The 24,760-nt window shown below is 44.6% G+C and overlaps 1 protein-coding gene across 7 annotated transcripts in view; it reads right to left on the reverse strand.

Moving 5' to 3' along the window:
* Positions 1–2,265: 2,265 nt before the first annotated feature.
* Positions 2,266–24,760, reverse strand: part of ELF2 (E74 like ETS transcription factor 2) — a 65,246-nt gene continuing 42,751 nt past the window's right edge. For all 7 annotated transcript variants that reach the window (XM_053253284.1, XM_053253285.1, XM_053253286.1 and 4 more), the window contains 6 exons: positions 21,185–21,298; positions 18,929–19,102; positions 8,037–8,126; positions 5,378–5,570; positions 4,849–5,187; positions 2,266–3,988 (listed from right to left, as the gene is read on the reverse strand). In XM_053253284.1, coding sequence (XP_053109259.1) covers positions 3,361–3,988; positions 4,849–5,187; positions 5,378–5,570; positions 8,037–8,126; positions 18,929–19,102; positions 21,185–21,298 — 1,538 coding nt within the window. In that variant the 3' untranslated portion in view covers positions 2,266–3,360. The remainder of the gene's footprint in view (positions 3,989–4,848; positions 5,188–5,377; positions 5,571–8,036; positions 8,127–18,928; positions 19,103–21,184; positions 21,299–24,760) is intronic.

The following is a 24,760-nucleotide window of genomic DNA, read 5'->3' on the forward strand; positions in this document are numbered from 1 at the left end:
TAAGGCAGGATCTGCTCTAAGTGGATACAATGGGGGCAGGGTTACTGCCCCAAACAGCTGCCTGTAGCTCTGTAATGTTCTGATGTGGGTCTCTACACAGACATAAATCCCATCGGTGTCACACAGACACTACATAGAACATGTTAAAATGCAACCCCCTTGGAATAGGCTTATGCGTATCATTTGCACAACTTGCACAACTTCCAGAAATGTGCATGCAACATTACTGGATGTTGTACCATTGTGCAGGATGCCAGCCTCTGACCGTAAATGTGGCCATTTCAATTTAAGTGTGTTCTGCAGAGCAATTACTACACATTACTTGGACCAGGCTGAATTTTTGGAGTTTTTCCATAGCAGCCATTTTACAGGAAGGGAGAAGTTTTCTTGAAAAAACATGTTGTGGGGGGGGGGCACTTTTGTTGCAGAATTAGAATCCCTTCTTTTCAAGAGGGGAAAGATTGTGTTGCAGCTTGTTTGACAAGGCAATTAATAGTACTGTATGCACACTATGTAGCAACAGCATGGCAGATAGCAGTGGTCACACTTAAAAGGAGGCAAGCATGGCTGGCCATTTGATTGCTGAAAGAGGCCAGGTGGGGGGGGGGGACTTTCACAGGAGTGGCTCCTATACATGACTCCACCCTGTTTTACAAATGGATCAAGTTTTCCAAAAATAAAACCTCTTGTGTGAGGTCTATGTTGAGCACAGCATAAGAAAATCAGTACCTCTATTCCAGGAAGTAAAAGAACTTGTATTCTTCCAAATCAAAACAAGATGGATTTCTAGTATGAAAGGTAGAAAAGCCTCATGTTACTGCATGTTCTTCTCAGTGAGTGTATGCACTGGGGTTGAAATATAAGTTTATTCAGTCATTGACTAGCAAATGCACTGGAATTGATTAGATGTACATTAGGATTGGTTGTGACTACTGAATGCATGTCTACACACAAAACATCTGCTTGTGACCATCACTCACTTTATATGGACTTTTCTTTCACACAGAAGTGATTTCCTGAAGTAGACAATCAGAAAATGTTTAATTTGAAGCATCTTTTAAGTGTGAATGCAGGCAAGTATATCATAGGGATTGCAATCATCATGCAACAGCCTACATGGTTTGACATTTCAGAGAAGATGACTCCGGACTTTGAGATTACCACATGAATCCTTGGTTTTCTGAATGCAGAGGAATTCTGCTTGTAGAATACTTGGCAACTTATTTTATTAAGCCTCTACAACCAGTGCAGGAAAACAGGGATTCTGCAATTGCCTACATATGCCAAAGAGCTGTCAGGGCTGGAATACAAAAAAAGAAACCAAAGCATGTCTATCTTTCACTGCAGCTGGTTGCAAGAGGATGATGACACTTCTACCCATGTCACCCTCTGAATATTTTTACAGCACCACTCTATTCAGGAAGGTTCTAGTACTACTGCCTTATTAGCCCTATTCACACATTATGATCAACACAGGTATAGATCTGAACACAGGTTCAGCAGTATTTTTCCTATCTGAAACATGCATTTGAAGTGTATGTACCCAGGTTCACTTTTAAGACCCCTGCTTAACTTGACAAAGAGGCACCTTTTAACATGGTGATTCTCTTATTTAGCAGGGAAAGAGTAACTGGCCCTATCCACCCCCAGCACAGTACCTCCAGTAACTGTTGCTGGTATATATCTTATGTTTCTTTTGATTGTGAACCCTTCGGGGACAGGGTTCCATCTTATTTATTTATTTCTCTGTGTAAACTGCCCTGAGCCATTTTTGGAAGGGCAGTATAGAAATTGAATAAATAAAATGAAGACAGGTACATCATTCATACAAAAAGTGTACATCTGTACACTTTCACTTAATGAAAGGTTGTGCCCCAAATTCCCATCACGATGCTGGGTTACCCTTGATATAGTGCAGGGCTGCACAACCTCAGCCCTTCAGCTGTTAGACTACAACTCCTATCACCCCCAGGGGCCAATGATCAGAGATGCTAGGAGTTGTCATCCAGCCATAGCTGGAGGGCCAAAGCCCTGATAAAAGGAGGCTTGGTCAGGCAAGCCAGACAGGGTGGAGCCTGTATTGTCAATAGCAGAAGCAATGCAACTAGCCACTGCAATGCCAGATGGATTTCCCAACTCTGTCCTCTGAAAGTCTTTTTCAGTCTGTTAGCGGCATGGACACTAAAGAGGCAAGCTATCCAATACAATAGACTTAGAGAAACATCAGATGACAGGCTTTTTTTTAAAAAAAAAGAGAGACTCAACTTAAATTTCATTTCTGTATTTCAGTAAAACCTACTTGAATACACTTTGAAACAAGAGTACAACAAAATAGAATATACTTTAAATGTTGAATATACAAACTATTATAGTTCATTCTGAACACTGGTACTTCTCTCTAACTTCAACTAAAAAAAATGTACAGGCTTTTAACTACCTGACAAGAGTTCGTGCCAAGCGTGACCTTTCAAGTGACAGAGTAGAAGCTGAAATTGAAATGTATGCACAGATGTCGAGGGCGAAGTGTGTGCCCCAGGTGTGGCGCAGCAAAAGGCTGACACAACCCTGTTGCCACTTTGTCCACAATTAAGAAACTGACAGACTTAACTACCATACAAAATATGTTACATGTAATTCTATAACAATACTGTGCTAGGTATAAGATTTTTTAAAAATTGTTTTAATAAAAAATGCTTTACACAAACAAGCCATTAGCTTATTTCAAGGAAAAACAACTGAAAATCAGTCTAAGGCTTTCATTTTACATCTGCTTAAGCTGTATGATACAAAAGTCCCTCTAGGTCTCCATCTTCTTTTAGAAGCTCCTTAACCCTCTCCTTTAATTCACATTCTAGAATACCTAGTAGCAGAGGTTTTTTTTTCACATAGCACCAGTTGGATACTGTGAGTACACAGTAATAATTGCTGGTATGCGCATTGAAATGCATCAGATTTGTCTATTGTAACAGTGAGACTCTTCTGACTCCCCATACACAGAAACCAAGAACCCCTCACAGAACCAGCTTAGTGTTCCATGTCTTAGTGTAACTGGATAATGCAATGAGACTCTTGAGCCCCCTTCCGTGCCTGGAATCTTCAATCTTCCTTCTTCATCAGCTTAGTCGTTTCCCCCATTTGCAAGAGGCAGTTGTGTCAGTATGTGGATGTGGTTCCAATTCCCACTGAAACATGGGACATTAATTTGCTTCCAGTAAGCTTCAGATATATGAATAACTATTAGCATTTTTTTTAAAAAAACCAAAACTGTTTTTACTTCTTGATTGTGTCCCTGCCTCCCTAAACATGTCAGTTTGCTTAATTTCACAATGGTCTATGCAATTCATGTCCATAGCTGCCTCTTCATTTCTCGCATGTCACGATTCCCTCCGTTTTCATGGTCACGGGGAGGGCAATGGCTGAGGGTGTACTGACGACGACTACGTGGGTAACTGTCTTGGTTCCATCTGCTGGCTTTTCTTCTTGCACAAGCTGAAGTGTCTTAACCTCCCGTTCCTGCTTTAAAGCCACGGCTTCAGATTTGACTTCTGGCCCTTTTATAACTGCGCTAATTACTCTGGGAGGAGTATGGCTACCTGCCTGCTGAGCAGGCATGGAGAATCGCATCACTGGTGTCCCATGGGCTATGGACACGGGAGTAAGTGCTCTCACAGCTAGTGGTGTTCCAACTAGGTTAATACTTCCTGTCCCAGGAAGACCAGTTTTTGTTTGCAGCTGGCACTGTGCAAGTTGTGTAGCAGGGATAGTAATGATTTTTGCAGGCTGCATGGTAATTTTCTCTCCATTTTCAGCAGATGCTGGCATCACTGTAGGGATTGTCTGGATTACTACCTTTGGTGATGTTGCAGTCGTCGGGCTAGTGTTGGTAATCAATGGTGACCCTGCATTTACTGACTGCACTGCAACAGTAGATATTTTCTGTCCCAGAGATGTCATTACAACAGGCACTTGCATGGCCACACGAACAGTTCTGTCAAATACATGAAGACAAACACTGTGTTAAGACCAAACAAGAGATATGAACCAATCGAAGTAAGTTACCTGCCATTGATCAGGTCTCTCCTACAAGAAAGGAAAAAATGCTTTGTGTCTCTGTAGATTGGATAGATTGAAATTGTAGATCTCTACTGCTTTGAGAATTACAGCAAAAATCCACAAAAATATAGCTTACATAGGAAGCTGCCATATACTGAGTCAGACCCTAGATCCATCTAGCTCAGTATTGTCTCCACAGACTGGCAGCAGCTCCTCCAAGGTTGCAGGCAGGAATCTCTCTCAACCCTATCTTGGAGATGCCAGGGAGGGAACTTGGAACCTTCTGCTCTTCCCAGAGCGGCTCCATCCCCTGAGGCGAACATCTTACAGTGCTCACACATCAAGTCTCCCATTCATATGCAACCAGGGTAGACACTGCTTAGCTAAGGGGACAAGTCATGCTTGCTACCATAAGACCAGCTCTCCTCAGGAGTAGTAGAGTACTGCCTTGTTTAACAGCTAGCTTTTAAATCAAAGTTCTGCATTACTATTGGCTTTACAGTTGAGTCAAGCCTTTATTAAGCAAAAGGTCAACAACCAAAGCTATCAAGTAACAGCCTAATTTTGCAAAAGGGCTCCATACTGAACAGGTCCCAGTTCAAATCCTTGGGTTTTTAAAATAATTTGGTTTACTGTGTGTGGAACAGTTTATATTTCCTTTTAATATCCAAGGAATCCTTTCCTGGATTCCTTGTCATCCAGTCTTCATAGGGTTTTTTGGAAGGTACGTGCAGCTTCACCCAAAGGCACTCTCCTAGCTTCCTAAACTTCAGCCCATCCAACAGGGCAACTCACCTGGGAGCTGTCGTTGCTGGAACAGTGGTGGGAGAACAAGATGACATTTCATGTCCTGGTGATGTGATATTCACCACCCTCGTAACTGGCTTCTCTGCTCTGGTGCAGTTCAACTGAGAAGCACTTTTTCCTGCGCGAGCAGAGGTTGCCGCTTTCAAGAGGCTTTCTGCCGACAATGACACTCGTTCCAATGATTTCTCATCTGTAGACATTACTAAATCTTCACCACCACATTCACTCTTGTCGTCAATAACCACAATGTTTTTGGGCATCTCCTTAAACTGATATACAAGCCTCTGCCCTTCCACTTTGGCCAAAATTCCTCTTTGATAGTAGTATCTGCACAAAAATATACAAAGAAAAGTGTATATAATGTCAATAAAAACAATTTTTTGTCCTTTTAAGTTTCCAAGCAACAACAGGCTTTTCTTCAAAACAGCATATGCATCCTGAATTCTACGCAAAGTTTAAAGCAGTTCTCACACACTGTGTGCACCGCCACCCCCACCCCACCCATCTTTGTCTTTACCTGAGAGCCCTTCCCATTGTTTCATAGTTCATGTCAGGCTTGTTCTTGTGTTTCCCCCAGAGTTTGGAGACTGCTTTTGAGTCCACAAGCTTAAAGATGCCTTTCTCCCGCTGAGTCCATTTGATATATCGAGGACAAGTGTTTTTGTCCTGAAGCAGATCTAGAAGAAATTCCCACAAGTAGGTGGTATTTCCTAAAATACAAATATAAGTGTCAGGGCAACTCACATATTTAAAAATCACCAAATAAAAAACAAAGCGTGTCCTTACAGGACTAGCTACAGCAAGAAGAGGTTACATATGTACATTCTTCTTATGATATGAAGATGGATTTTAAGTTTGGAAGGGATGAAGTTTGTCTCTAGGCTGCCAAGTTGCATGCAGACAGTAAACATTTTCCTCACCCCCAAGTTTCTAATTTTTACCACTAGAATGTCTGAGTTAAGATATTTATTTTTTCAGTGGTCAAAGGTCCCTCCTTTCATGAGTGTACCACAGAGTTCTCCAAACAATCTTATTTTCTTGATTTCCTAGTGCATACAGAGCACTCTTAATTGCCTGTTTCACCTAAAGCACCTGACACCTTTTGAAGGAAAGGCTAGAGAAAAAGTAAATTAGACAAGCATTTTTAGCAATAGTAAAAGAAGGGACTTAATCAATGGCATGCTGAGGCTGACTTATAAAACAACTACCAGCAAGCAAAATACAATTATAATATATAAAGATACATAAATAAAATAAGTTTTTTTTTAAAAAAAGTATTTCAGCTCACTTTAATGTTTAAAAAGCAGAAAGGTGTCAAAGAAAGAAAAAATTAAGGAATCCTAATGTCCATGGTCTAAAACAAGAATCCTGGACAGCTAGACTAATAGGCAAAATATACTGTATATCTGACAAAACCACTTATTGATGTTTTATACACTATTGTGATATACTGGCAATTCAGTAGGGGGCAACCTTCCACCAGTCTGTATTGCACAAACTTTTGCTCTCGTTAAACTGAAGCCATATTGTGAAAGGACAATACAAATGTCCACTCAGATTCAGGATATAATATACAACTAAAGTTTATTAACAAAACGTTACTTTAGAAACACTTAGATTCTGTCTTGGAATTCCAACTGGAAAAGCTACATATCTGTTTATCAAAAACATTTCTAAGTATCTTTTCTATACAAATATTCAAAGTGGCTTACAGAAAACAAGACAACAAGATAAAGTAAGAAAGCTAAAATAAACACCACATATTAAGATGTTTTTAAAAAGCAGAAGAGCACGAAAATCAATACAAGCAGCAAAAAAGCAATTAATAAGTGCTATTAAAAGACTTGAATAACAGATTGTTCTTGGCAATGAGAAGACAAGAATGCTAGCGCTCAACCCACCAGGAGAGAGCATTCCACATATTCAAGGCACCAGCACTGAGAAAGCCCTCGCCCTAATCACCACACTTCTGATCTCACCAGGTCTAGGCTAGGGATGTGCATGGAACTGGCGGGGGGGGGTTGAAGGGGGGATAGCTTTAAGAGCGGGGGTGAGTGCACTTACCCCTCCCTCTGCTTTCCCCCTACTGGCGCTCTATTTGTAAAGTTCCCATCGGGGAGGCAGCTACTTCCCTGCCACCCCATGCCCTCTTTGGCTGGAAGAGCAAGGTGCGCGTCAACCAATTCAGAGGCCCATATATGGCCTCCGAACCAGTTCCGTTCACATCCCTAGTCTAAGTGACCAAAACAGGTCTAAGTTGCGCAGGTTCATATGGAAGAAGACAGTCCTTGTGATATCCTGGTCCCACATGTATAAGGCTTTAAAGAGCAAAACCAGTTTGGTTTTTGAAGAGCCTATAAACTAAACAGCAAACCTGAAGGCTCGTTCTGACTAACTTGCTTATCTCCAGTACAAAGTGATGACAAATAGGTGTCACAACGTTGTCCAGGCATCAAGAATCACTAGAAAGTCAATACTACAACCTTAAGCAGTGACGGAGAAAAACAATCAGGCCCGAGTTGAAATGAACAATCAGAAGCAATCAAATGAGGATCAAAACAGGATTAAAATTAATAAATCGTTTCACATTATAAAAATACCCTACATCCCTAAAAAGCTGGTAAGACCTTTCTCACGTCTCTCAAGTGTCAGTTTTCTGGCACTTGGCCCTATTTTAGCAGAACCAAAGAGAGGGAATGGGCTCTGAACAGCAGGACAAAAATGAATGCTTAGCTTATGAATAATTCTATGAAAGAATGACAACCCTGTGCCTCACAAGTCTTTCAAGCAGTCCTCCTAAACTTGAATAAGACCTTTGCTACAGTTTGAAATGTTTCCAGCCACATGTTTCTCTTGATAGACATCAGGAGCCATTGTCAGGGAACCATTCAAGCCATTTTTATTGAACAGGAACATAGATATACTCTGCATGCTTCCAAAATGTGACTGCAGATTTCCAGTGGCAGGGTGAGAAGATGGCATGCTCACTTTTAAGAGACAGAAGGTACCTGGGAAAGCAAAAGTCTAACAAACAGTTTCATGAAGCAAGTCAACATGCCGACATTAAAACAGCTCAAAAAAAGAAATGCTGCAATCTAATAATTATATGGGAGCATCCCGGTATTTCTGCCAGTTACTTTGCAATATTACAAGAAGAATTGTTACGCAAAAGTCACCTTTGCCTTCTCTTGGCTTCTTCTTTATACCCAAATCCGGCGATGCACTGGAAATGGTTGATGGTGTTTGGGCTTTTGGTTTACGGCCAGCTGCAAAGAACAGTTTGAAAGACTGAAACACATGCTTAGAAATAATACTTCACAGCTTGAGTGGTCTGACACCATAGGTTTTCAACCAGACCTGAATCAAGCGGCCACTGGTGGTAAATGAACACACTGACTAAATAATGGCTCCTAAGTCACAATTGTATTTGGCTGTTTATTGCTTAAGGAGAAACCATTTCACTTACATGAACTAACAGAAAGTTGACAGCTACATTAAAATTATACCCTTATGTAAATTTAGTGACTAATCTGATGCGCAGCCACTGGGAGGACAGGAGTGACTTGTGGTGCCACTGCTGTGAACCACTGTTCCCACTAAGGGGTGTGCACGTGCGCATGCTCACAAGTTTTCTGATGTCTGTTCAGTTAATTTTAGATCCTGCTCAGGTTGAATTAGAAAGGCCCCACTCTGAATGCATGCGCACACATAGTGCCTCGATTCTGCTGCCCAGAACAAAACTCATTCTACACAGAGATGAAAAGAATTAGAGGGACCACTGCTGTGGACCTAGAAGCAATGGTGCCACTGTTGAGAATCAAGTGCTACTGCAGTTCTTCCCATTTGCCCCAAGGGGGATGCAATGCCTGAGGTTCTCTATAGTGGTGCCACTGCTTCCAGGACCACAGTAGCTGCACCCTGAGTCACTTCCGTCCCCTTTGAGGCTGAGCATCAGGGCCAGCACAGCAATAGGATGATATTCATTTAACAAAGCAATGAAATAGGTTATCAATATTTTGCTTCTATAGACAGGGAACAACTGGAGGGGAGTTACAGAACGCTCGTGGTAGAGTGGGAACTGTGGCGTAGTTGCTGCTCCCTCAGGGGGCAGAGGAGAGGGAAGGAGCCCTGCCCTTAGAGCAATTAATTGTAGGTATCGGTGTGGAAAGTAGCAATGCTCTCTCCCTCCCTCAAGTCCCCATGCCTCTTCTTCTTCCCCTCAGTAGCTCTATCCTTTTTCTGTCAGCATCACCTCCACTTCTCCCCTCCTTGCAATCCATACAGGACTAGACTAAGAAGATCAAGTGAAGTGGAGAGGAGTCTTGCACGCCTGTCTGCAGGCAGCACCTGCATACACACGTTTCACACCACTTGAAAATATCACAGTGTATTTGTCCACACACAGAGCCCACTGGTTTCCTATCTTCTCACAAATAAGCACACAGAGTACATACTTAATTTTTTTTTAAGCAAGTCTTGTTGCTTCCTTTCTCTTCTCACAATATAAACATTCATGAAGGTACTGTACAGAATTGGCTGCAGCTCTATGTGGCATTTACTTGAGAGAATCCTTTGTCAGGTTTGAAAATTGAAACCATATAAATCACAAACCTGCCCAAAGAACTTATGCTGAGGACCTCTTCTTTCAGTAAGACTACCACTCCCCCACCCCCCAGCAACACAAAATAACCCACCGACACTGGCATAAGGACTAGAGTGGTGGAACTACTTGACTATTTTGGACTGGCCTGGTTACCAAGCTGTGCCTGTTAGGTTTCCCATGAACAATAGGCAACAACCTCAGAATTCTTAAAAATGAAAAGGCATATTTCTGCATTAAGGACACACACATTTCCAACAGGATAAGTCTGAAATTGTCCAGTCAGTAATTTCAGTTAATATGCCTTGTATTATTTGGAAGCTATAACCCCCCACCCCTTAACCTTCAAGGGAGGTGAGAAGCTAAGCTAAGCTCGCAAGAGGCTTTGCTTAAAGTCCCAAAAAGCGGGGGGGGGGGGGGAGAGAGCTTGCTTGCTGCTGTTTTTTTGTTTTTGTTTTTTTTAAAACCTACCTGGAGGAAGTGCCAGTCCACCATTATCCCCCACTTCCCCCTCATTCTCTAGATCTGAATGTTGCCAAGATTTGCTAGTGGCATTTAAAAAAAAGAAAAGATCTCCAAGCGAATGCTGGAGAAATCCAATGCCTTCTGAGGGCTTCGTCAGGATGCTGAGTGAGGACTGGCTTCCCAGTCCAGGGAAGGGCTGGCTTCCCTCTAGAGAAGAGGAGGCTGGAGAAAAGCAGACAGGGCCCCTACCTTCTGAACTCCATTTGTTTGCAGACTGAGTGCTCCCATTTTGCACACAGATCTCCAGAGTCTGCTCAACCTGCCTAGAAGGACCCTGGGAAATCAGATGACTGAGCTGGCCTTGTTTGCTGGCTACTGGTCAGAACAGGTGCCTGTAATAGGTGCCTCTAAGCCACCTAATGGCACAGTGGGGAAGTAACTTGCCTAGGGAGCAAGAGGTTGCTGGTTCGATTCCCTGCTGGTATGTTTCCCAGACTACTATATAAGGCAGCAGCGATATAGGAAAGATGCTGAAAGATATCATCTCTTACTGTGTGGGAAATGGCAATGGTAAACCTCTCCTGTATTCTGTGGCTCTGTGATTGCCAGGAGTCGACACCGACTCAACACAACTTTACCTTTAAGCTATTGTGACTTCTGATTGGTAGCCCACTGGGGGGGGGGGGGAGAAAGGCAAATTCTGGGGCACTAAATATACAATTTGGGTTGTGATTAAGTATGGTAATTACTTCATTCGGGGGCAACGGATCCCACTGAACACCCTAAGAGGCTTTAAAAGGGAATTTCGAAAAAAGACCAACAGCCAGGGCCATCTATTGGCAAGCAATGGAAATGCAATAGCAACATTCAAGCAAGAGACACACAAAGAGAAGGCATGTTTGGTGAGGGAATGTGGGTCTGGCAACGAGGGGGGGCAGCACCCTCTGCCCAAATGAGGAGCCTCCATTGGCTGCAACCATCATAATACCTCAAAATATAGTCAAGGTAATTGAATTATTCATTTGTTCAGTATATGTAAGCTTTTACAGTTGTCTATTTATAACTGGATTTGTCGCCTACTGCAACTTTTTTATTAAGCCCAATTGTAAATCTATGTAATCCACATTAGCCTAGTAAATATGCAATTTCCTAGCTGCCTTTCCAGAACAATGTGAGCACAAAGGGACGTATAATACACAACAGAAAGTGGCTAACATCTTAACAAAACACAGAAGCTTCTAGGCGCTGCAGGGGTGGGATAGGAGCCTACATGCAACTCTGCCTGTTCCTCTGCAAAAGCACAGTTCCACAGGAGCCTTGAGACAAGGGTTACCAACAGTTCCTTATTAGCAGGGACATCCCTTATTTCAGCCCAAATTGTCTGTCCCTTATGGGACACTATTTGTCCCTTATTTTCAGCTAGTGGGAAGAACCTACGGCTCAGATCAAACCAGTTATTTTCACTAATAATGAAATAAATGTGATGACCACCAGCAGGATTCAAAGAAAAGATATTTTTCAGAGAAATTATTTTTTCAGTATGGCAGATGAGGTTCTCATTCAGTGCACGCTGCTGATTCATCTACTACTACTACTAATTCAAGTTCTCCCTTTGTATCTTTAGAGATGCCTGCTGCTGTAGACATTTTCAACTCCTTTCTCTTCTCCCTCCCTACCAGAGTAATCGGTGGTTCTTGTAAAGACCTAGGGTTTCTGTACTGGGGCCATTAACAAAAAGAAACATTGGACCTACCGTGAAGGGTTCTTTCTCCTCTGAAGTAGGAGGTCACGGCTCACAAAGGGTTAACTTCCACTCCTTGCTCCCGATAGACAGGAAATCTCAGGTGTTTTTCAAGTAGCTGAAGTCCGTCCCCCTTCTCCCAGCATGCTCAGGTGTGATTCCCCAGTTCCGACTGTCGCATTTCATGATTTGGCTGCAGAACTCCACAGTGTTGTGGAACTAGAGGTTAGCACGCAAAGGGAGTAGGATAGAGGACAGAAGCCCTGAGATATTAATCAAGGGAGAAACGGAGATTGTTCCAAGATTAGCATCGGAACAATTAGTCCCGAAGGTTGGCGCAGAGAGGCATGGCCTGACACCACACTAGTCCCTGATCCACGGGTGGGCCGCGTGACCTCCTACTTCAGAGGAGAAAGAACCCTTCACGGTAGGTCCAGTGTTTCTTTCTCCCTCGAAGTAGGAGGTCACGGCTCACAAAGGGACTTACCAGAGCAGTTATAAGTTACCATGGGGTGGGGGGGAAGGATCAGTTCTGTACCACTTGCTGGAGCACCCATCCCCCAATTTGGTAGTGCTTGAGAAAGGGAGAAATGGCAGGCCATGTGGATGCCCATCATATTTCCCCTAGCGGCGCCTGTGCTGTGAAAGCCACTGAGGTGGCTGCCCTGTGGTAGAGAGTGCTATGATGCCCCATGGAAGCTGGGTTGACGGGGCGTGGTAGGCTGTGCTGATGCATGCCCTCGGCCAACGAGCTAAGGTCACCTTAGGCACCTTAGAGCCCTGTGAAGTCGCGTGGAGGGACACGCGGAGGGCCTCGGACCGCCTTAGGTCCTTTGTCCTTTGAATGTAGGTACGTCAGGCCCTGCAGCCCTCCAGGGAATGCCAACTGCGTACAAGCATACAAGGGAATGTATGGGCTTGGAAGACTGAGTTTATTAATATATTTAATTCTTTATTTTGACCAAGGTAGGGTCAAAGGACCCTATGTCTTAAGGACCACCACGTCTGGCTGGAAGACGCAGAGCTCCCTTCGAACCAAGAGCGCCCCCCGATTCCGATACTCTGTGTGCCAGAGTGATCATCACTAAGAGAGGACCTTGTCGGATAGCTACTTTAGCGGGATAGACAAAATCAGTTCAAAAGGGGCCCATGTGAGGGCATTCAGGACCTTATTGAAGTTCCATGAAGAAAGGCGATGAATCAGTGGAAGAGCGATATTGGTAGCTCCTAGAAAAAACAAGAGAGGTGGGGGTGGAGTTGAATACTTCCTGCTCTCCTCAGGCTCCAGACCGAAGCTGAGGTCTGTTGTTTCAGAGTAATGGGTCTCAGGCCCTGGTCCAGGCCTGCCTGTAGGAAGGGAAGGCCGGATCTTGGGGGACTTTGGCCAAGCATCTCTCTCTCTCTCTCTCTCTCTCTCTCTCTTTTTAATGCCTAGCCCATCTAAGGCGGCCTTTCTGAGGAAGACGGCCCAAGTCATCTGGTAATTCCTATTGGTGCTTTGGCGCCCAGTGGCCCAGATTGTGTCTTGCACCGTCCTGGAATAGCCCTCTCTTCGCTAACAGCGTGCGGTTAACTCCAGGCATGTAGTGGAACCATGCCCAGTCTGGCTGAAGCAACAGCCCTTGGGTAAGAAGATCCAGCCGTAGCAGTAGAGGCACTGAGGCCTCGACAGAGAGGGGTACCAGTCCAGCAAACCATGGTCGCCTTAGAGTGGGGCCCCTAGATTACCTGTGCCCTTCTCTATCAGAGTTGTGCCATCAGCCTTGGACGACGACCTACCGAGGTGAGGTCATCCAGGAGACCCTGTGGCTAAGGAGAGTCGAGTGCGTCCATGCCCTCCGCGAGGTGGCGGCGGCACCTCGTGAAGAAGTGGAGAAGCTTTTTTATTAATTTTATTTTCATCATTATCATTATCAACATTTTATCTCCCACTTAATAATAATAATAATAATAATAATAATAATAATAATAATATCATCATCATCATCATCATCATCACTACATTTATATCCTGCTCTTCCTCCAAGGAGTTTCTCCTCACAACAACCCTGTGAAGTAGGTTAGGCTGAGAGAGTGACTGGCCCAGAGACACCCAGCTCGTTTCATGGCTGAATGGGGATTTGAATTCGGGTCTCCCCGGTCCCAGTCCAGCACTCCAAGCACTACACCACGCTGGCTCTTCAAGGAGCCCAGAGCGGTGCACTACATACCAAAGTTTCTCCTCACAGCCAACCTGTGAAGTAGGTTAGGCTGAGAGAGTGACTGGCCCAGAGTTGTCCAGCAGGTATCATGGCTGAATCGGGATTCGAACTCGGGTCTCCCCGGTCCTAGCCCTAGTCCAGCACTCTAACCACTACACCCGCTGTTTGTGGGACACAAAAGATCGCAAACAGGGTCACAATGGATCCACCTGGGGATCCCCAGGCATTGCTGTATGTGAACGCACACCTTGGGATGGAGAGCCCACTCTGACTGGTCCACTGTCTGGCAGCTGAGCCAGTCTGCCTGGACATTGGATGCGCTGCCCCGATCAAAGCTAGGTGACCTTCTGCCCACTGGAAAAAAGGTCGCCTTCATCAGGATGGATTTGGTCCGCCCTTGGATACGCATGGGTCCTGGCTATCATGTAGTTGGTTCTCACCAATACATGCCGCCCCTGTAAGCGGACTGAGAAATGGGCTAGAGCCAACCTGATGATTCTTAGTTCTAGCCAAGTGATGTTGTGTAGGGCCTCCTGAGGGGACCAGAGGTCCTGCACTGAAGCTCCTTGCAATGGCGTAGGTCGTGTCAGTGACCCTGTTAGGTTCCCTCAAGAAGTTTCCTCTTGTCACAGCAGAAGACCCTCCCAAACAAGCAGTTGTGATAATGTCTGGAATGGCAGCGGTGCTCACTGCCAGGCGTGCATGCCCCCTTGCTCCTGGCAGGCGTTCTATGCCATCATGGACCACAGAAGCTGAGCCAATGTCAAGACCTCCACCCGCGACCAACCCAAGGGCGGTCGGATCTGGGTGCAGATCTTTTTCCTCCTGTTCATGGGGAGGGATATGGCTGCTGCTCTGGTGATGAACCAGGCCCTCAGGTGCAGTAATACATTGGATGGCTGGAGCTGGTTCTTGGTCCCGTCCACCAGACAACCGTGTGACTGAAGAATATCATCCGAGTAAACATGAGCCCAGTGTCCCATGCTATAGCTAGGGAGTACATAGTGCTGTCACCCCCACATGCCCAGTCCAGGCAGGATAAGAATGACGTACAGAGCCGAATCAGGCATAAGGCCATAGAATTGGCCAACTGGTTAGATGGAGTTAAAGGATGGGGCTAGTGCCAGCGGTCTATACACAGTGGCCCAGGCTGCAGGTTTTAACCTAAGAGAAGATTGCACTGGCGATCATCTGGTGACCTGTGGATGTCCATGGCAGAACACAAGAAAGGGCCACCACCGCCCACTCCCGCACAGCACAAGACGACGTCCTGCATCCCTGCCGCCCAACACAACACCGGCGGGGATTCAAACAGGCAACCCTCTGTTTGCCAGTCAAGCGTTTACCCGCTGCACCACCTAAGGCGGCTGCCTTAGGTGTACCTCCTGCTTGGTGGCCACTCTTATGTAGACAGTGACTGGGCCACAGAAGGGTCCACAGAAGCAACCACCCGAGGGAGGGGACAAGCCCCATTGGCTGGAGGAAGCAGGAATGGCTTCAACCCTCCTGGCTTCCCAGAACGGGGGTTGTGCAGATACCCTGTGTGAAGGCCTGGAAGGGAAAAATAAATATGATTAAAAACCATGTGTAAAGGGGCCACATCATAGATTGTGGGCTTAGCCTTAGAGAACTGCATCCTCCTGAGTGGGGGTGCCACAGGCCTGCCATCCACCGCTGCACAGCTGAGCTGTGGGGTGGCAAGGAAAATGGCCTCGCCCCAACTGCCGCTGTGGTCTCCGAGATCAGGGGGGCCGTGGTGGTGTTAGGCTGAGACGTAGCGATAGCCTGTGAGTTTCCGCCGGCAATTTCGGCGTCAAGGGACCTGCAAGGTCGGGGGAGTCCTAGGAAGGAACCTCCTAGACCTCCCCTTTCTTTGTGGTCCAGAGTGGGTGGACTCAGGGGCCAGTCGAGCCCCACTCCCCACTGCTGACCCACCAGCCACGTGCAGCCTCAGGCTTCCCCGCTGTTGCAGTGAATCACTGCAATCTACTTGTATATCTAAATTATCTCACTTAGTCATAGAGGGACTAAGCAGGAGGGCAGGCGTCTAGGAGATGGGAGTGGGGACCACCAAATAAATACAACACTCTTCTCTGACAGAGGTTGCAGCACGGGAACAGGCAGCTCAGCATTAGAGGGCTCCATTATGGGAGCTGAAATCACGATCATCTCCACAGTGTGGCTGGTGGAGGGATCAGAGGCTGCTGGAATAAATAGCTCCATTGTGGGAGATGAAATCACAATCACCTCCACCGGGTGGCTGGTGGAGGGTTCAGAGGCTACTGGAGTAGATTGATCTCCGCACGCACCACTCACCTGTCGGGAATCCAGACTTACCGCCTCATGCTGTTGTCCCTGTCTGGTAGCCTCTGTGGCCCGTCTGGCACATGGGTCCACGTTGTAGGCACAGCCTGGTTGCCTGCTCACTGACCGCTGAGCCAGGTAGCGCGTCAAGATGCTCATTGAGCAGACGCCTCTGGTCCTCACGGGATATGTTATGAGCCAGGTCACTTGTGGCGTGGGTGAGGGGCCAGAGGCTTTGCCCAAACGCCAGCTCCCCATGCTTGGGGAGGGGGTTGCCAACCCCAGGTCGAGGCCAACCAAGGTTCTCCAACCAGGATCTGTCATGCGCCAAGGTCACTTGTGGCGTGGGTGAGAGGCCGGAGGCTTCGCCCAAACGCCAGCTCCCCATGCTTGGGGAGGGGGTTGCCAACCCCAGGTCGAGGCCAACCAAGGTTCTCCAACCAGGATCTGTCATGTGCCAAGGTCACTTGTGGCGTGGGTGAGAGGCCGGAGGCTTCGCCCAAACGCCAGCTCCCCATGTTTGGGGAGGGGGCTGCCAACCCCAGATCGATGCCAACTGGGTTATCCTCACAGCATCTGTTATGCGCCAAGTCACCTGTGGCATGGGTGAGGGGCCAGAGGCTTCACCCAAACGCCAGCTCCCCTTGTTTGGGGAGAGAGTCGCCAACCCCAGGTCGAGGTCATTCAGGTCCTCCCATGTTGGCGTCATGCCCAAAGTCCACCTTGCTGGCAGAAATTCATGTCTGCATCACCCCAGCTGGGCAGCTCAACCGCGTTTCAGAGGCCAGGCCAACCAAGGTGGCCAGAAGCGGGGATAAATAGGAAGCAACCTTATATTGAGCCAAATAATTCTCCAGAATTTACTGGGGGATGCTGTCAGTGGCTAAGCCTGGGACCTTCTGCATGTTGCAGTCCTCCCACTGGCAGTAATCTAGCTCTCCTTTAGAGGAGGGAAGAGAGTTGGATAAGGCAAACCAGGGCAAACTCTGCTAGGCAAAGGGGAGATTCGCCTTTGCTATCAAGAGGCAGCCTCCTCTCCCCAGCTATTTAGCTGAGGTACTTCCTCCTCATTAAAGTGCTAGCCATGCTTAGAATTCATCTGGTAAATCCTATTGGTTGCCTCCTGAGAATTAGCATAGTAAGCCAAGCAACCAAGATAATTGCAGTACTGCCTCCATTTTAATAGGAGGGGGACTGCTAGATGCTTAGCCCTGAGTCATGGTCAAAGGTTAACCTGAGACCTAGAGGATTAGCATAGCCACAGGGGTTGAGGCTGGGATCAAGATAAGGGGCCCCTCCAGGGGCTGCTGCCTGTTGGAAATGACAGGGAGAAAACCAGCCCTCTTTCCCCTGAGTGTAACTTGGGAGGTGGGGGACGGGACCCCTTCATTAAGTGGCTGCTGCAGCAGAATAGCACCAAGGACAATTTTAGGCTTGAGCCAATTAGTCCTGTGCAGGAGGGAGGTGAGGCTGTAGTTGTAGTAGCAGGCAGGAGGAGACCTCACCTCACAATGATGCTCAGAGGAGTTCTAAGGAGCAATCGAGACTCTCAGTTTGAGGACTGAAAAAGGCAGTTAGGGTCCCTTGTTCCCCCCCTTCTTGGAGGGGGTTCTTTTCTTTGAGGGGCAGGGAAATTGCGGCGACACTGTTTAAGGGCCTTCTTTTGACCACCCCCGCCCCAATGCTTTCTGTGGGAACCTGCTAAGGTGTCCCCAGGTTGCTAGCTGCCCTTGCCCAGTTGTAGAAAGGGGAAAGGCTCACCGGTAGGATGAATGCAGATTAGAATTTGGGCAGGAGCCCAGGTGTATGTCTGATCAGGAGCGAAGACAGGAAGGAACTGGGGAATCACACCTGAGCATGCTGGGAGAAGGGGGACGGACTTCAGCTACTTGAAAAACACCTGAGATTTCCTGTCTGTCGGGAGCAAGGAGTGGAAGTTAACCCTTTGTGAGCCGTGACCTCCTACTTGGAGGGATAAATTATTTTTTCAGTATGGCAGATGAGGTTCTTATTCAGTGCACGCTGCTGATTCATCTACTACTACTAATTCAAGTTCTTCCTTTGTGTCTTTAGAGATGCCTGCTGCTGTAGACATTTTCAACTCCTTTCTCTTCTCCCTCCCTACCAGAGTAATCGGTGGTTCTTGTAAAGACCTAGGGTTTCTGTATTGGGGCCATTAACAGAAACATTAACATTAACAGCAATCAATGACTGGCTAACTTACAGGTATCAGGATAAATTTTATTTATTGTTAAATTTGTATACCGCCTTTCATTAAAACAATCTCATGATTTAAATGAAAATTACGCAAGTGAAAACGACATACAGCACTGCTACTCAGGCTCCCGATTACCTCTGCATACTCCCCGCCTCCCACCCCATGTCACTTATTTGGGCAATGAAACATTGGCAACCCTACTTTAGACCCTCAGCAATGTGTTTCTGCCCTTGCTTTTTTCAGAGCACAGGAAGCACTCCGAGTCTAAAAGCTCCTGCAGAACTGCATTCAACACAAGGCAACATGGGGAGGTGTTTGAGGACAACTACCATTGCATCCTAAAAGGTCCCAAGAAGCATGAGTGCTTCATTGGGATGTCAGCCAGTATGTTGTGCCATGTCAAATCATGTGTTGTTTAAATGTAGATTCTGCCACAAACCGCTTACAGCAATTTGTACCAGAGAGGGAGTATGTAAAGATTTTAATAAGCAACTCCAGTGCATACTTGGCATTCAAGTCCCTACTGCCCCCCAAAATACCTTTCTTTTTTTTCATTGGCTCATGAATTTCTGGAGATGTTGGTATTGGAGATGCATCCATTGGTTCAGACTCCTCAGTTGATACCTCTACTACTGTTTCTGTAATCACATCAGGTCTCATCGCAGCATGGATGAACTCCGGAGTCGACACACAAGGTGGGACAAAAACTTCCACTAAAGGAGGCAAAAACGCGGGGTGGGGAAGGTGTTAAGGAGTTTTCATTTCTAGACCCTGCCTACCAAATATGTTTTGAATTGTAAGGGATTATTTTTGAAAATGTTGCAGGATTACCTTAAGTCAAACCAAATATGCCTCATCATTTCCCAAAGTCCATGGATTCCTTTGAATCCCGTCATTCACTAAAACCCAAATCTATCTCAGTGCAGGACAAAATACACTTCCCAATTTTAGACACAATATGGGCCTGATTTTTTGTTGTTGCTTTAAAGTGCAGAATACTGAGAAATACAGGTAGCCCTCATTTTCCGTGGGGATTCGGCTCTTGGCTACAACTGAAGATAAACAGAACCATGGATAATGAGACTTTGAGGCAATGGGAACTAGGGGGTTAGGTTCCTAGAGGTGAACAAAGGCTTAAAATGGCAGAAGTAAGAGAAATAAAGTGCCGCACTATGCTCTGCAGGTCCTCCAGCTGTCCAGAAATGGGGGAAATTGTGGGTTTTTGTTTTTTTAAAAAAATGAAGAAAGAGCCACAAAATGGCTCCTTTCAGAAAAAAATAGTGGCAGGAAATGACCTTGGAGATCATTTCTCGCCACCTAGAAACCATGGATAGGTGAATCCCTATTATTTTTGGAAGAATGTATAACGAAGTGGGGTTTGCATTGCCTGACCACTGATATGAGAAGCCGCAGGTATCAGGATTGTGGGTAACAAGGGCAACCTGTATACATCAAATTCTGATAATGGCTAGACCCTATAATTTTATAATTGAGATTCAGTATTGTTGAAAATTGACAAAAACTTTATTTGTTAGCTGCCCCATAACAAATTGTTCTCTGGGTGGCTCACAACACAGCAAATCAAGTAAAAACACATAACACATGAAATCACAACACACATACCCAAAAAAATACAATACACAAAATAATTCTACAACTTTTTTTTTTTAAGTCAGTTTTGAAAATCAAATTTAAAAATCAAAATCTGAAAAGGCCTGAGGGAACAAAAATATCTTTACCTGGCGTCTAAACGAAAAAAGTGAAACCAGGCAAACTTCACTGGAGAGGCTATTCCATAAACAGGGTGCAACCACTGAAAAGGCCCTCTCCTAGTAGCCACCCACCTCACCTCATTTGATAGCGCCACTTGGAGCAGGGTGATAGTTGCAATTGCAATGATAGAGCAATTGGATGAACCAAGAATGGGCCCTCTATTTCAGAATAAAACACAGTTCTTCCCTTAGCAGGTTAGGGCTCAGTCAGTTCCTTAATTAACCTTTATAAAGCATATTTTTAAATGGTTTCTTATTAGTAAGGCACTTTCTGGATTTCATGAGTTAACCATGTAATGTGAATATGTGGTTTTAGTGCCTCAGAAAACATTGCACTTCTAAAAGGCAGAAGACAATTGCAATTGCTACGATGATTCTGGCAATTTAAACCTGGTGATATGATAACAAATGCACTTCTATAAATGGAATACAATTACAACCAAGTTGGAAAGCAATCTGTTTTTTCCAAATGGCCTCAATGGATTTTATAGACTGATATACCCAAGTCTGAAGGGAAGAATTTTTAGTCCTGTCATTCTATGCAACTGAGACAAAATTTACAAATAACCATATTAATAAAGTTAATATGAACTGAATACCATGAATTGAAACTGCTGGAGTAGATTATAACTGACCTATATTCTTTCCTTCCTAGGTCATTTGGGGTCAGTCTAGAAGTCATGCCGACCACATGAAAGCTCCCTGAAACAGCCTCTGGGAGTGGCCTCTCCAAACCCCAGGGGAAGTCACTACATGGAGCATTCCTTTTGCATCAAGAGCTTCCACTATGTTCTTGCTGCCACAAGGAACAGGGCTTGTAGACCGGCCCTTTAGAGGAAGAGTATTAAAGCCAACAAATAAATCCTTTGGGGAATAAATAACTCTGCTCTGCTGGGCCTGGAAAGAATTTACTCCTAAATCAAGTCTCAGCTATACTTAGGGTCCTAGTGCAAGTTAAACCACAGTCCCCCCACCCCCACACACATTTTCACCAGAGAAAGAGAAGTAAAAATATTGACATACCAGGAGTTCTAGCATCTCTTAAGCAGGTCGGAGATTCCATATGAAGCAGGGCTTCTGCTGCTTCAATTGTCTTATCTGAACAGTGCACATTGCTGCCATGAACTGATGCTTCCACTGCACAAAGGAGAGAGAGAGAAATTCCCATTTCACACACACACACTTGAAAAAACCCATTATACAAATATATACAGGTCTTCTGAATCAATAGCTCTGCATAGGTCGAATCCAAAGAAACACATGCTGTTACAAGAAATGTTTTTGAGGAGAAAAGGAATTTGTTATATGTGAAACAACTACAAATTAATGCTTCCCCTTCTATATGTTTGTTGAGCCTTGCTCAAGAGCCTCGCTGGATCAGATCAAAGACCTACCTATCCAGCATCATGTTTCCCCATAGTGGGCAAGCAGGTGTCTCTGGGAAGTTCACAAGCAGGGGATTAAGGCAATACCCTTTCCCCACTGTTGCTCTCCAGAAACTAGCATCCAGGGGCCTACTGCCTCGGAACCTGAAGGTAAAGCATGGCCATCCAGACAATGACATTAAACAGCTGAGAAAAGGTTTCTAACTTCCCTCTGCAAATTAGACTGTGGCAAGCCTTTCTTGCCCTTTTATTTTCTCCCCCCCCCCCCCCAATCTTCTGTCATCCTTTCCAACTTGGAGAAGAGCAACTTTCCAAACTGGAGCAGTGTTCCCTCTAAGGCGCTCGCTCACACATTTTTTGATGTCCACTCAGTTAATTTTAGATCCCACTCAGGTTTAACCAGGAAGGTCCCACTCTGAATGCATGTGTGCTCACACTGTTTTGATACTGCCGCCCAGAACAAAATTCATTCCACACACAGATGAAAACAATTAGAGAGAACACTGAACTGGAGGTTTCTTAACTGGTTACATTCATTCAGAATCTTATAAAAAGGCACCATGGTTGATATCTTCAGGGTGGATTTGATTTAAATCAAATCGATTTAAATCACGATTTAAATCACTAGTCAGTAAGACTAGATTTAAATCATGGGGTTTTTTTTAACATAAAGCCTCATTCTTTTTTTTGTTTTTTATTTATTTATTGCCGGTATAATCTTAAAATTTACAACCAGAAGAAGGTTTCATTTTTGGTCCTCTTCTAGATAGAAAAATTGCCCAAAATAATCTTACAGAAACCTCTGGAAGAGCATGACATTGTGAATGGATTAATGGAATTCATTTACCAAAAAATTTAAACATTGAATATATACAGCCTCATGCTACATAATTAAAAACTAATCCTTATTTCATGATGAATAAACTTTGGACTATAATGTATCTTAAATCGAAAACTATCTTTAGATAGATTTTTTCCTCAAAAAGCATTTTACTTTAAAAAATCCAATTTAAATTTTAAAAAATCAGATTTAAATTTTAAAAATCTATTTTTTAAAAAAATCCTTGATTTTTATCAGGGTGGATTTGATTTAAATCAAACTGATTTAAATCACGATTTAAATCACGATTTTAAATCACTAGCAGGGTGGATAAAAATCAAAAAAATCCAATTTAAATTAAAAAAATCCGATTTAAATCAAAAAATCCAATTTTTTTTAAATTGGATTTTTTTGATTTTTATCCACCCTGCTAGTGATTTAAATCGTGATTTAAATCAGTTTGATTTAAATCAAATCCACCCTGATTTTTATCCACCCTGATATCTATATATAAACTTGACAAGTTTTAACTGATTAAAAAAACCCAGACAACTGACTAAAACAAACAATCTTTACTCAACTGACACCCTCACTAGTTACAGATTAATCTGACTCCATGGAAACAGTCACTTTTCACTGTACAGCCAATAATTACCCTACTATAATCCACTTACCCTCTTAGGGTGTTTAGTCCTATTTTACATAGTGGGTATAGCTAGTTTCATTTTCCAGCACTACTGTCTGACCCAATATCGTGCTTCATACATGGTGAGTGTCATCCAAACTTTGGACACAGCAGCATATCATCAAAAGGAAGACCTTTCCACAAGTGGAAAGGGTCCTTGCATGAGCACAACTCTCCTTCCACTCATGAAAGGAACTTTGGTCAATAGCATACCACTGTGCCAAAGGTTTGTATGCCATCCAGTGGTACTTATATAGCAACAACAACAGATGACTATTGGCTTGTATTTCTCGTTCATATTACTCCTGTCTTTACAAATAATCTGCAATGAAAAAGAAGCCTTGACATCAGTGCCTAGATAATGTTATGTCTATAGTAAGTGCTCACCCAGAAAATACATTAGTTAATTTTGAAAACAGCATTGTAATTTTATTAACAGCTCATCTCCAAACTAAAGACGGGGGCAGGGGGATAAATCTCTCTTTTCTTTTCCCATGGAGATGTTTAAAACTAGCACTACATAGCCACCTGTTGCATATCATCCACACATATGAAGGTGTATACACACTCTCTCCAATTGCTCTTTCCATTTATGGAAATCTACTCAAAGCTAAACCATTCCAGCTAGGCTGCCAGCATCTAAATCTATCTTTAGAATAAGCAGGGTCACCTACCTACAATGCCAGTAAGCTAATGAAAATTCAACTAGTGCTTCTCTACTGGAACTTCAAAAGAGCAATCTTGTTACTTCAATATTCTAAAGAAAACTGTGACCAAGAAAAGCTGCTTTTTCTTTCTTTCTACGGATTCGGCACTAACACTTTATTCACACGTGTGGGTGGCTATTTAACTGTGTGGGTGGCTATTTAGCATGTATTAGTATGGAAGTATTTCCAAATGTGGCAAGCCATTTTTTCTGAAGCAGCTCCCCACAAGTTTGAATCAATTTGCACTAAACTAAGCAGCCGGCCATGAGATGAGATTAACTACGTATAAATTTATGCACCACAGAAAGGCAAAGGCTTGCAAACAACACAAACTATCCACATATAATAATGAAGCTGGTGTGCAGAGAATGACACAAAGGATGGAGAGGAGCTAAGTACAGGCTGAGTATCCCTTATCCGGACTGCTTGGGACAAGAAGTGTTCCGGATTTCAGATGTTTCCGGATTTTGGAATATTTGCATAATAAGATATCTTGGACATGGGATCCAAGTCTAAACGCGAAGGTTACTGTATTTTTTTTTATTTTCTCTCTCTAAGTCTCTCTTCTCCACCCTGATTCCTTGCTCCTACCTGCCTCCATTACAGCCCTTTTATTTGCATGGCAAGACCCCGCCAGAGTGTTTCACATACGAGTGCTTATGGGGTCTTGGCTACCATCCCTGCGGGCCCACTCTGGGCCACCTGCAACACCGCTGCAGAACCCGTGTTCACCGGCGCCTTTTTTTCCCTGGCCTGAGGAAGGCCTCCAGAGCACGTGGACGCCGCCAATCAGCGGCATCTGGGAGCAGCAAAGGCCGCAGGCCTATTTTGGAGAAGGCAGGGAAGCGTGCCTCCGCTTCCACTTTCCTCAGCTACCTCTCGCCGGCCACCAACAACAGAGAGACCAACATACCCGCAACTTCCGCTCACCTAAGTAAGTTTTGACTGCAATATCAGGTAAATGCCTAACTGAAAGCCTAAAACCCTGAAAAGCTAATCCCA

This window comes from Hemicordylus capensis, chromosome 5, assembly GCF_027244095.1.
Source record: "Hemicordylus capensis ecotype Gifberg chromosome 5, rHemCap1.1.pri, whole genome shotgun sequence".
In the NCBI taxonomy this organism is placed as follows: domain Eukaryota; kingdom Metazoa; phylum Chordata; class Lepidosauria; order Squamata; family Cordylidae; genus Hemicordylus; species Hemicordylus capensis.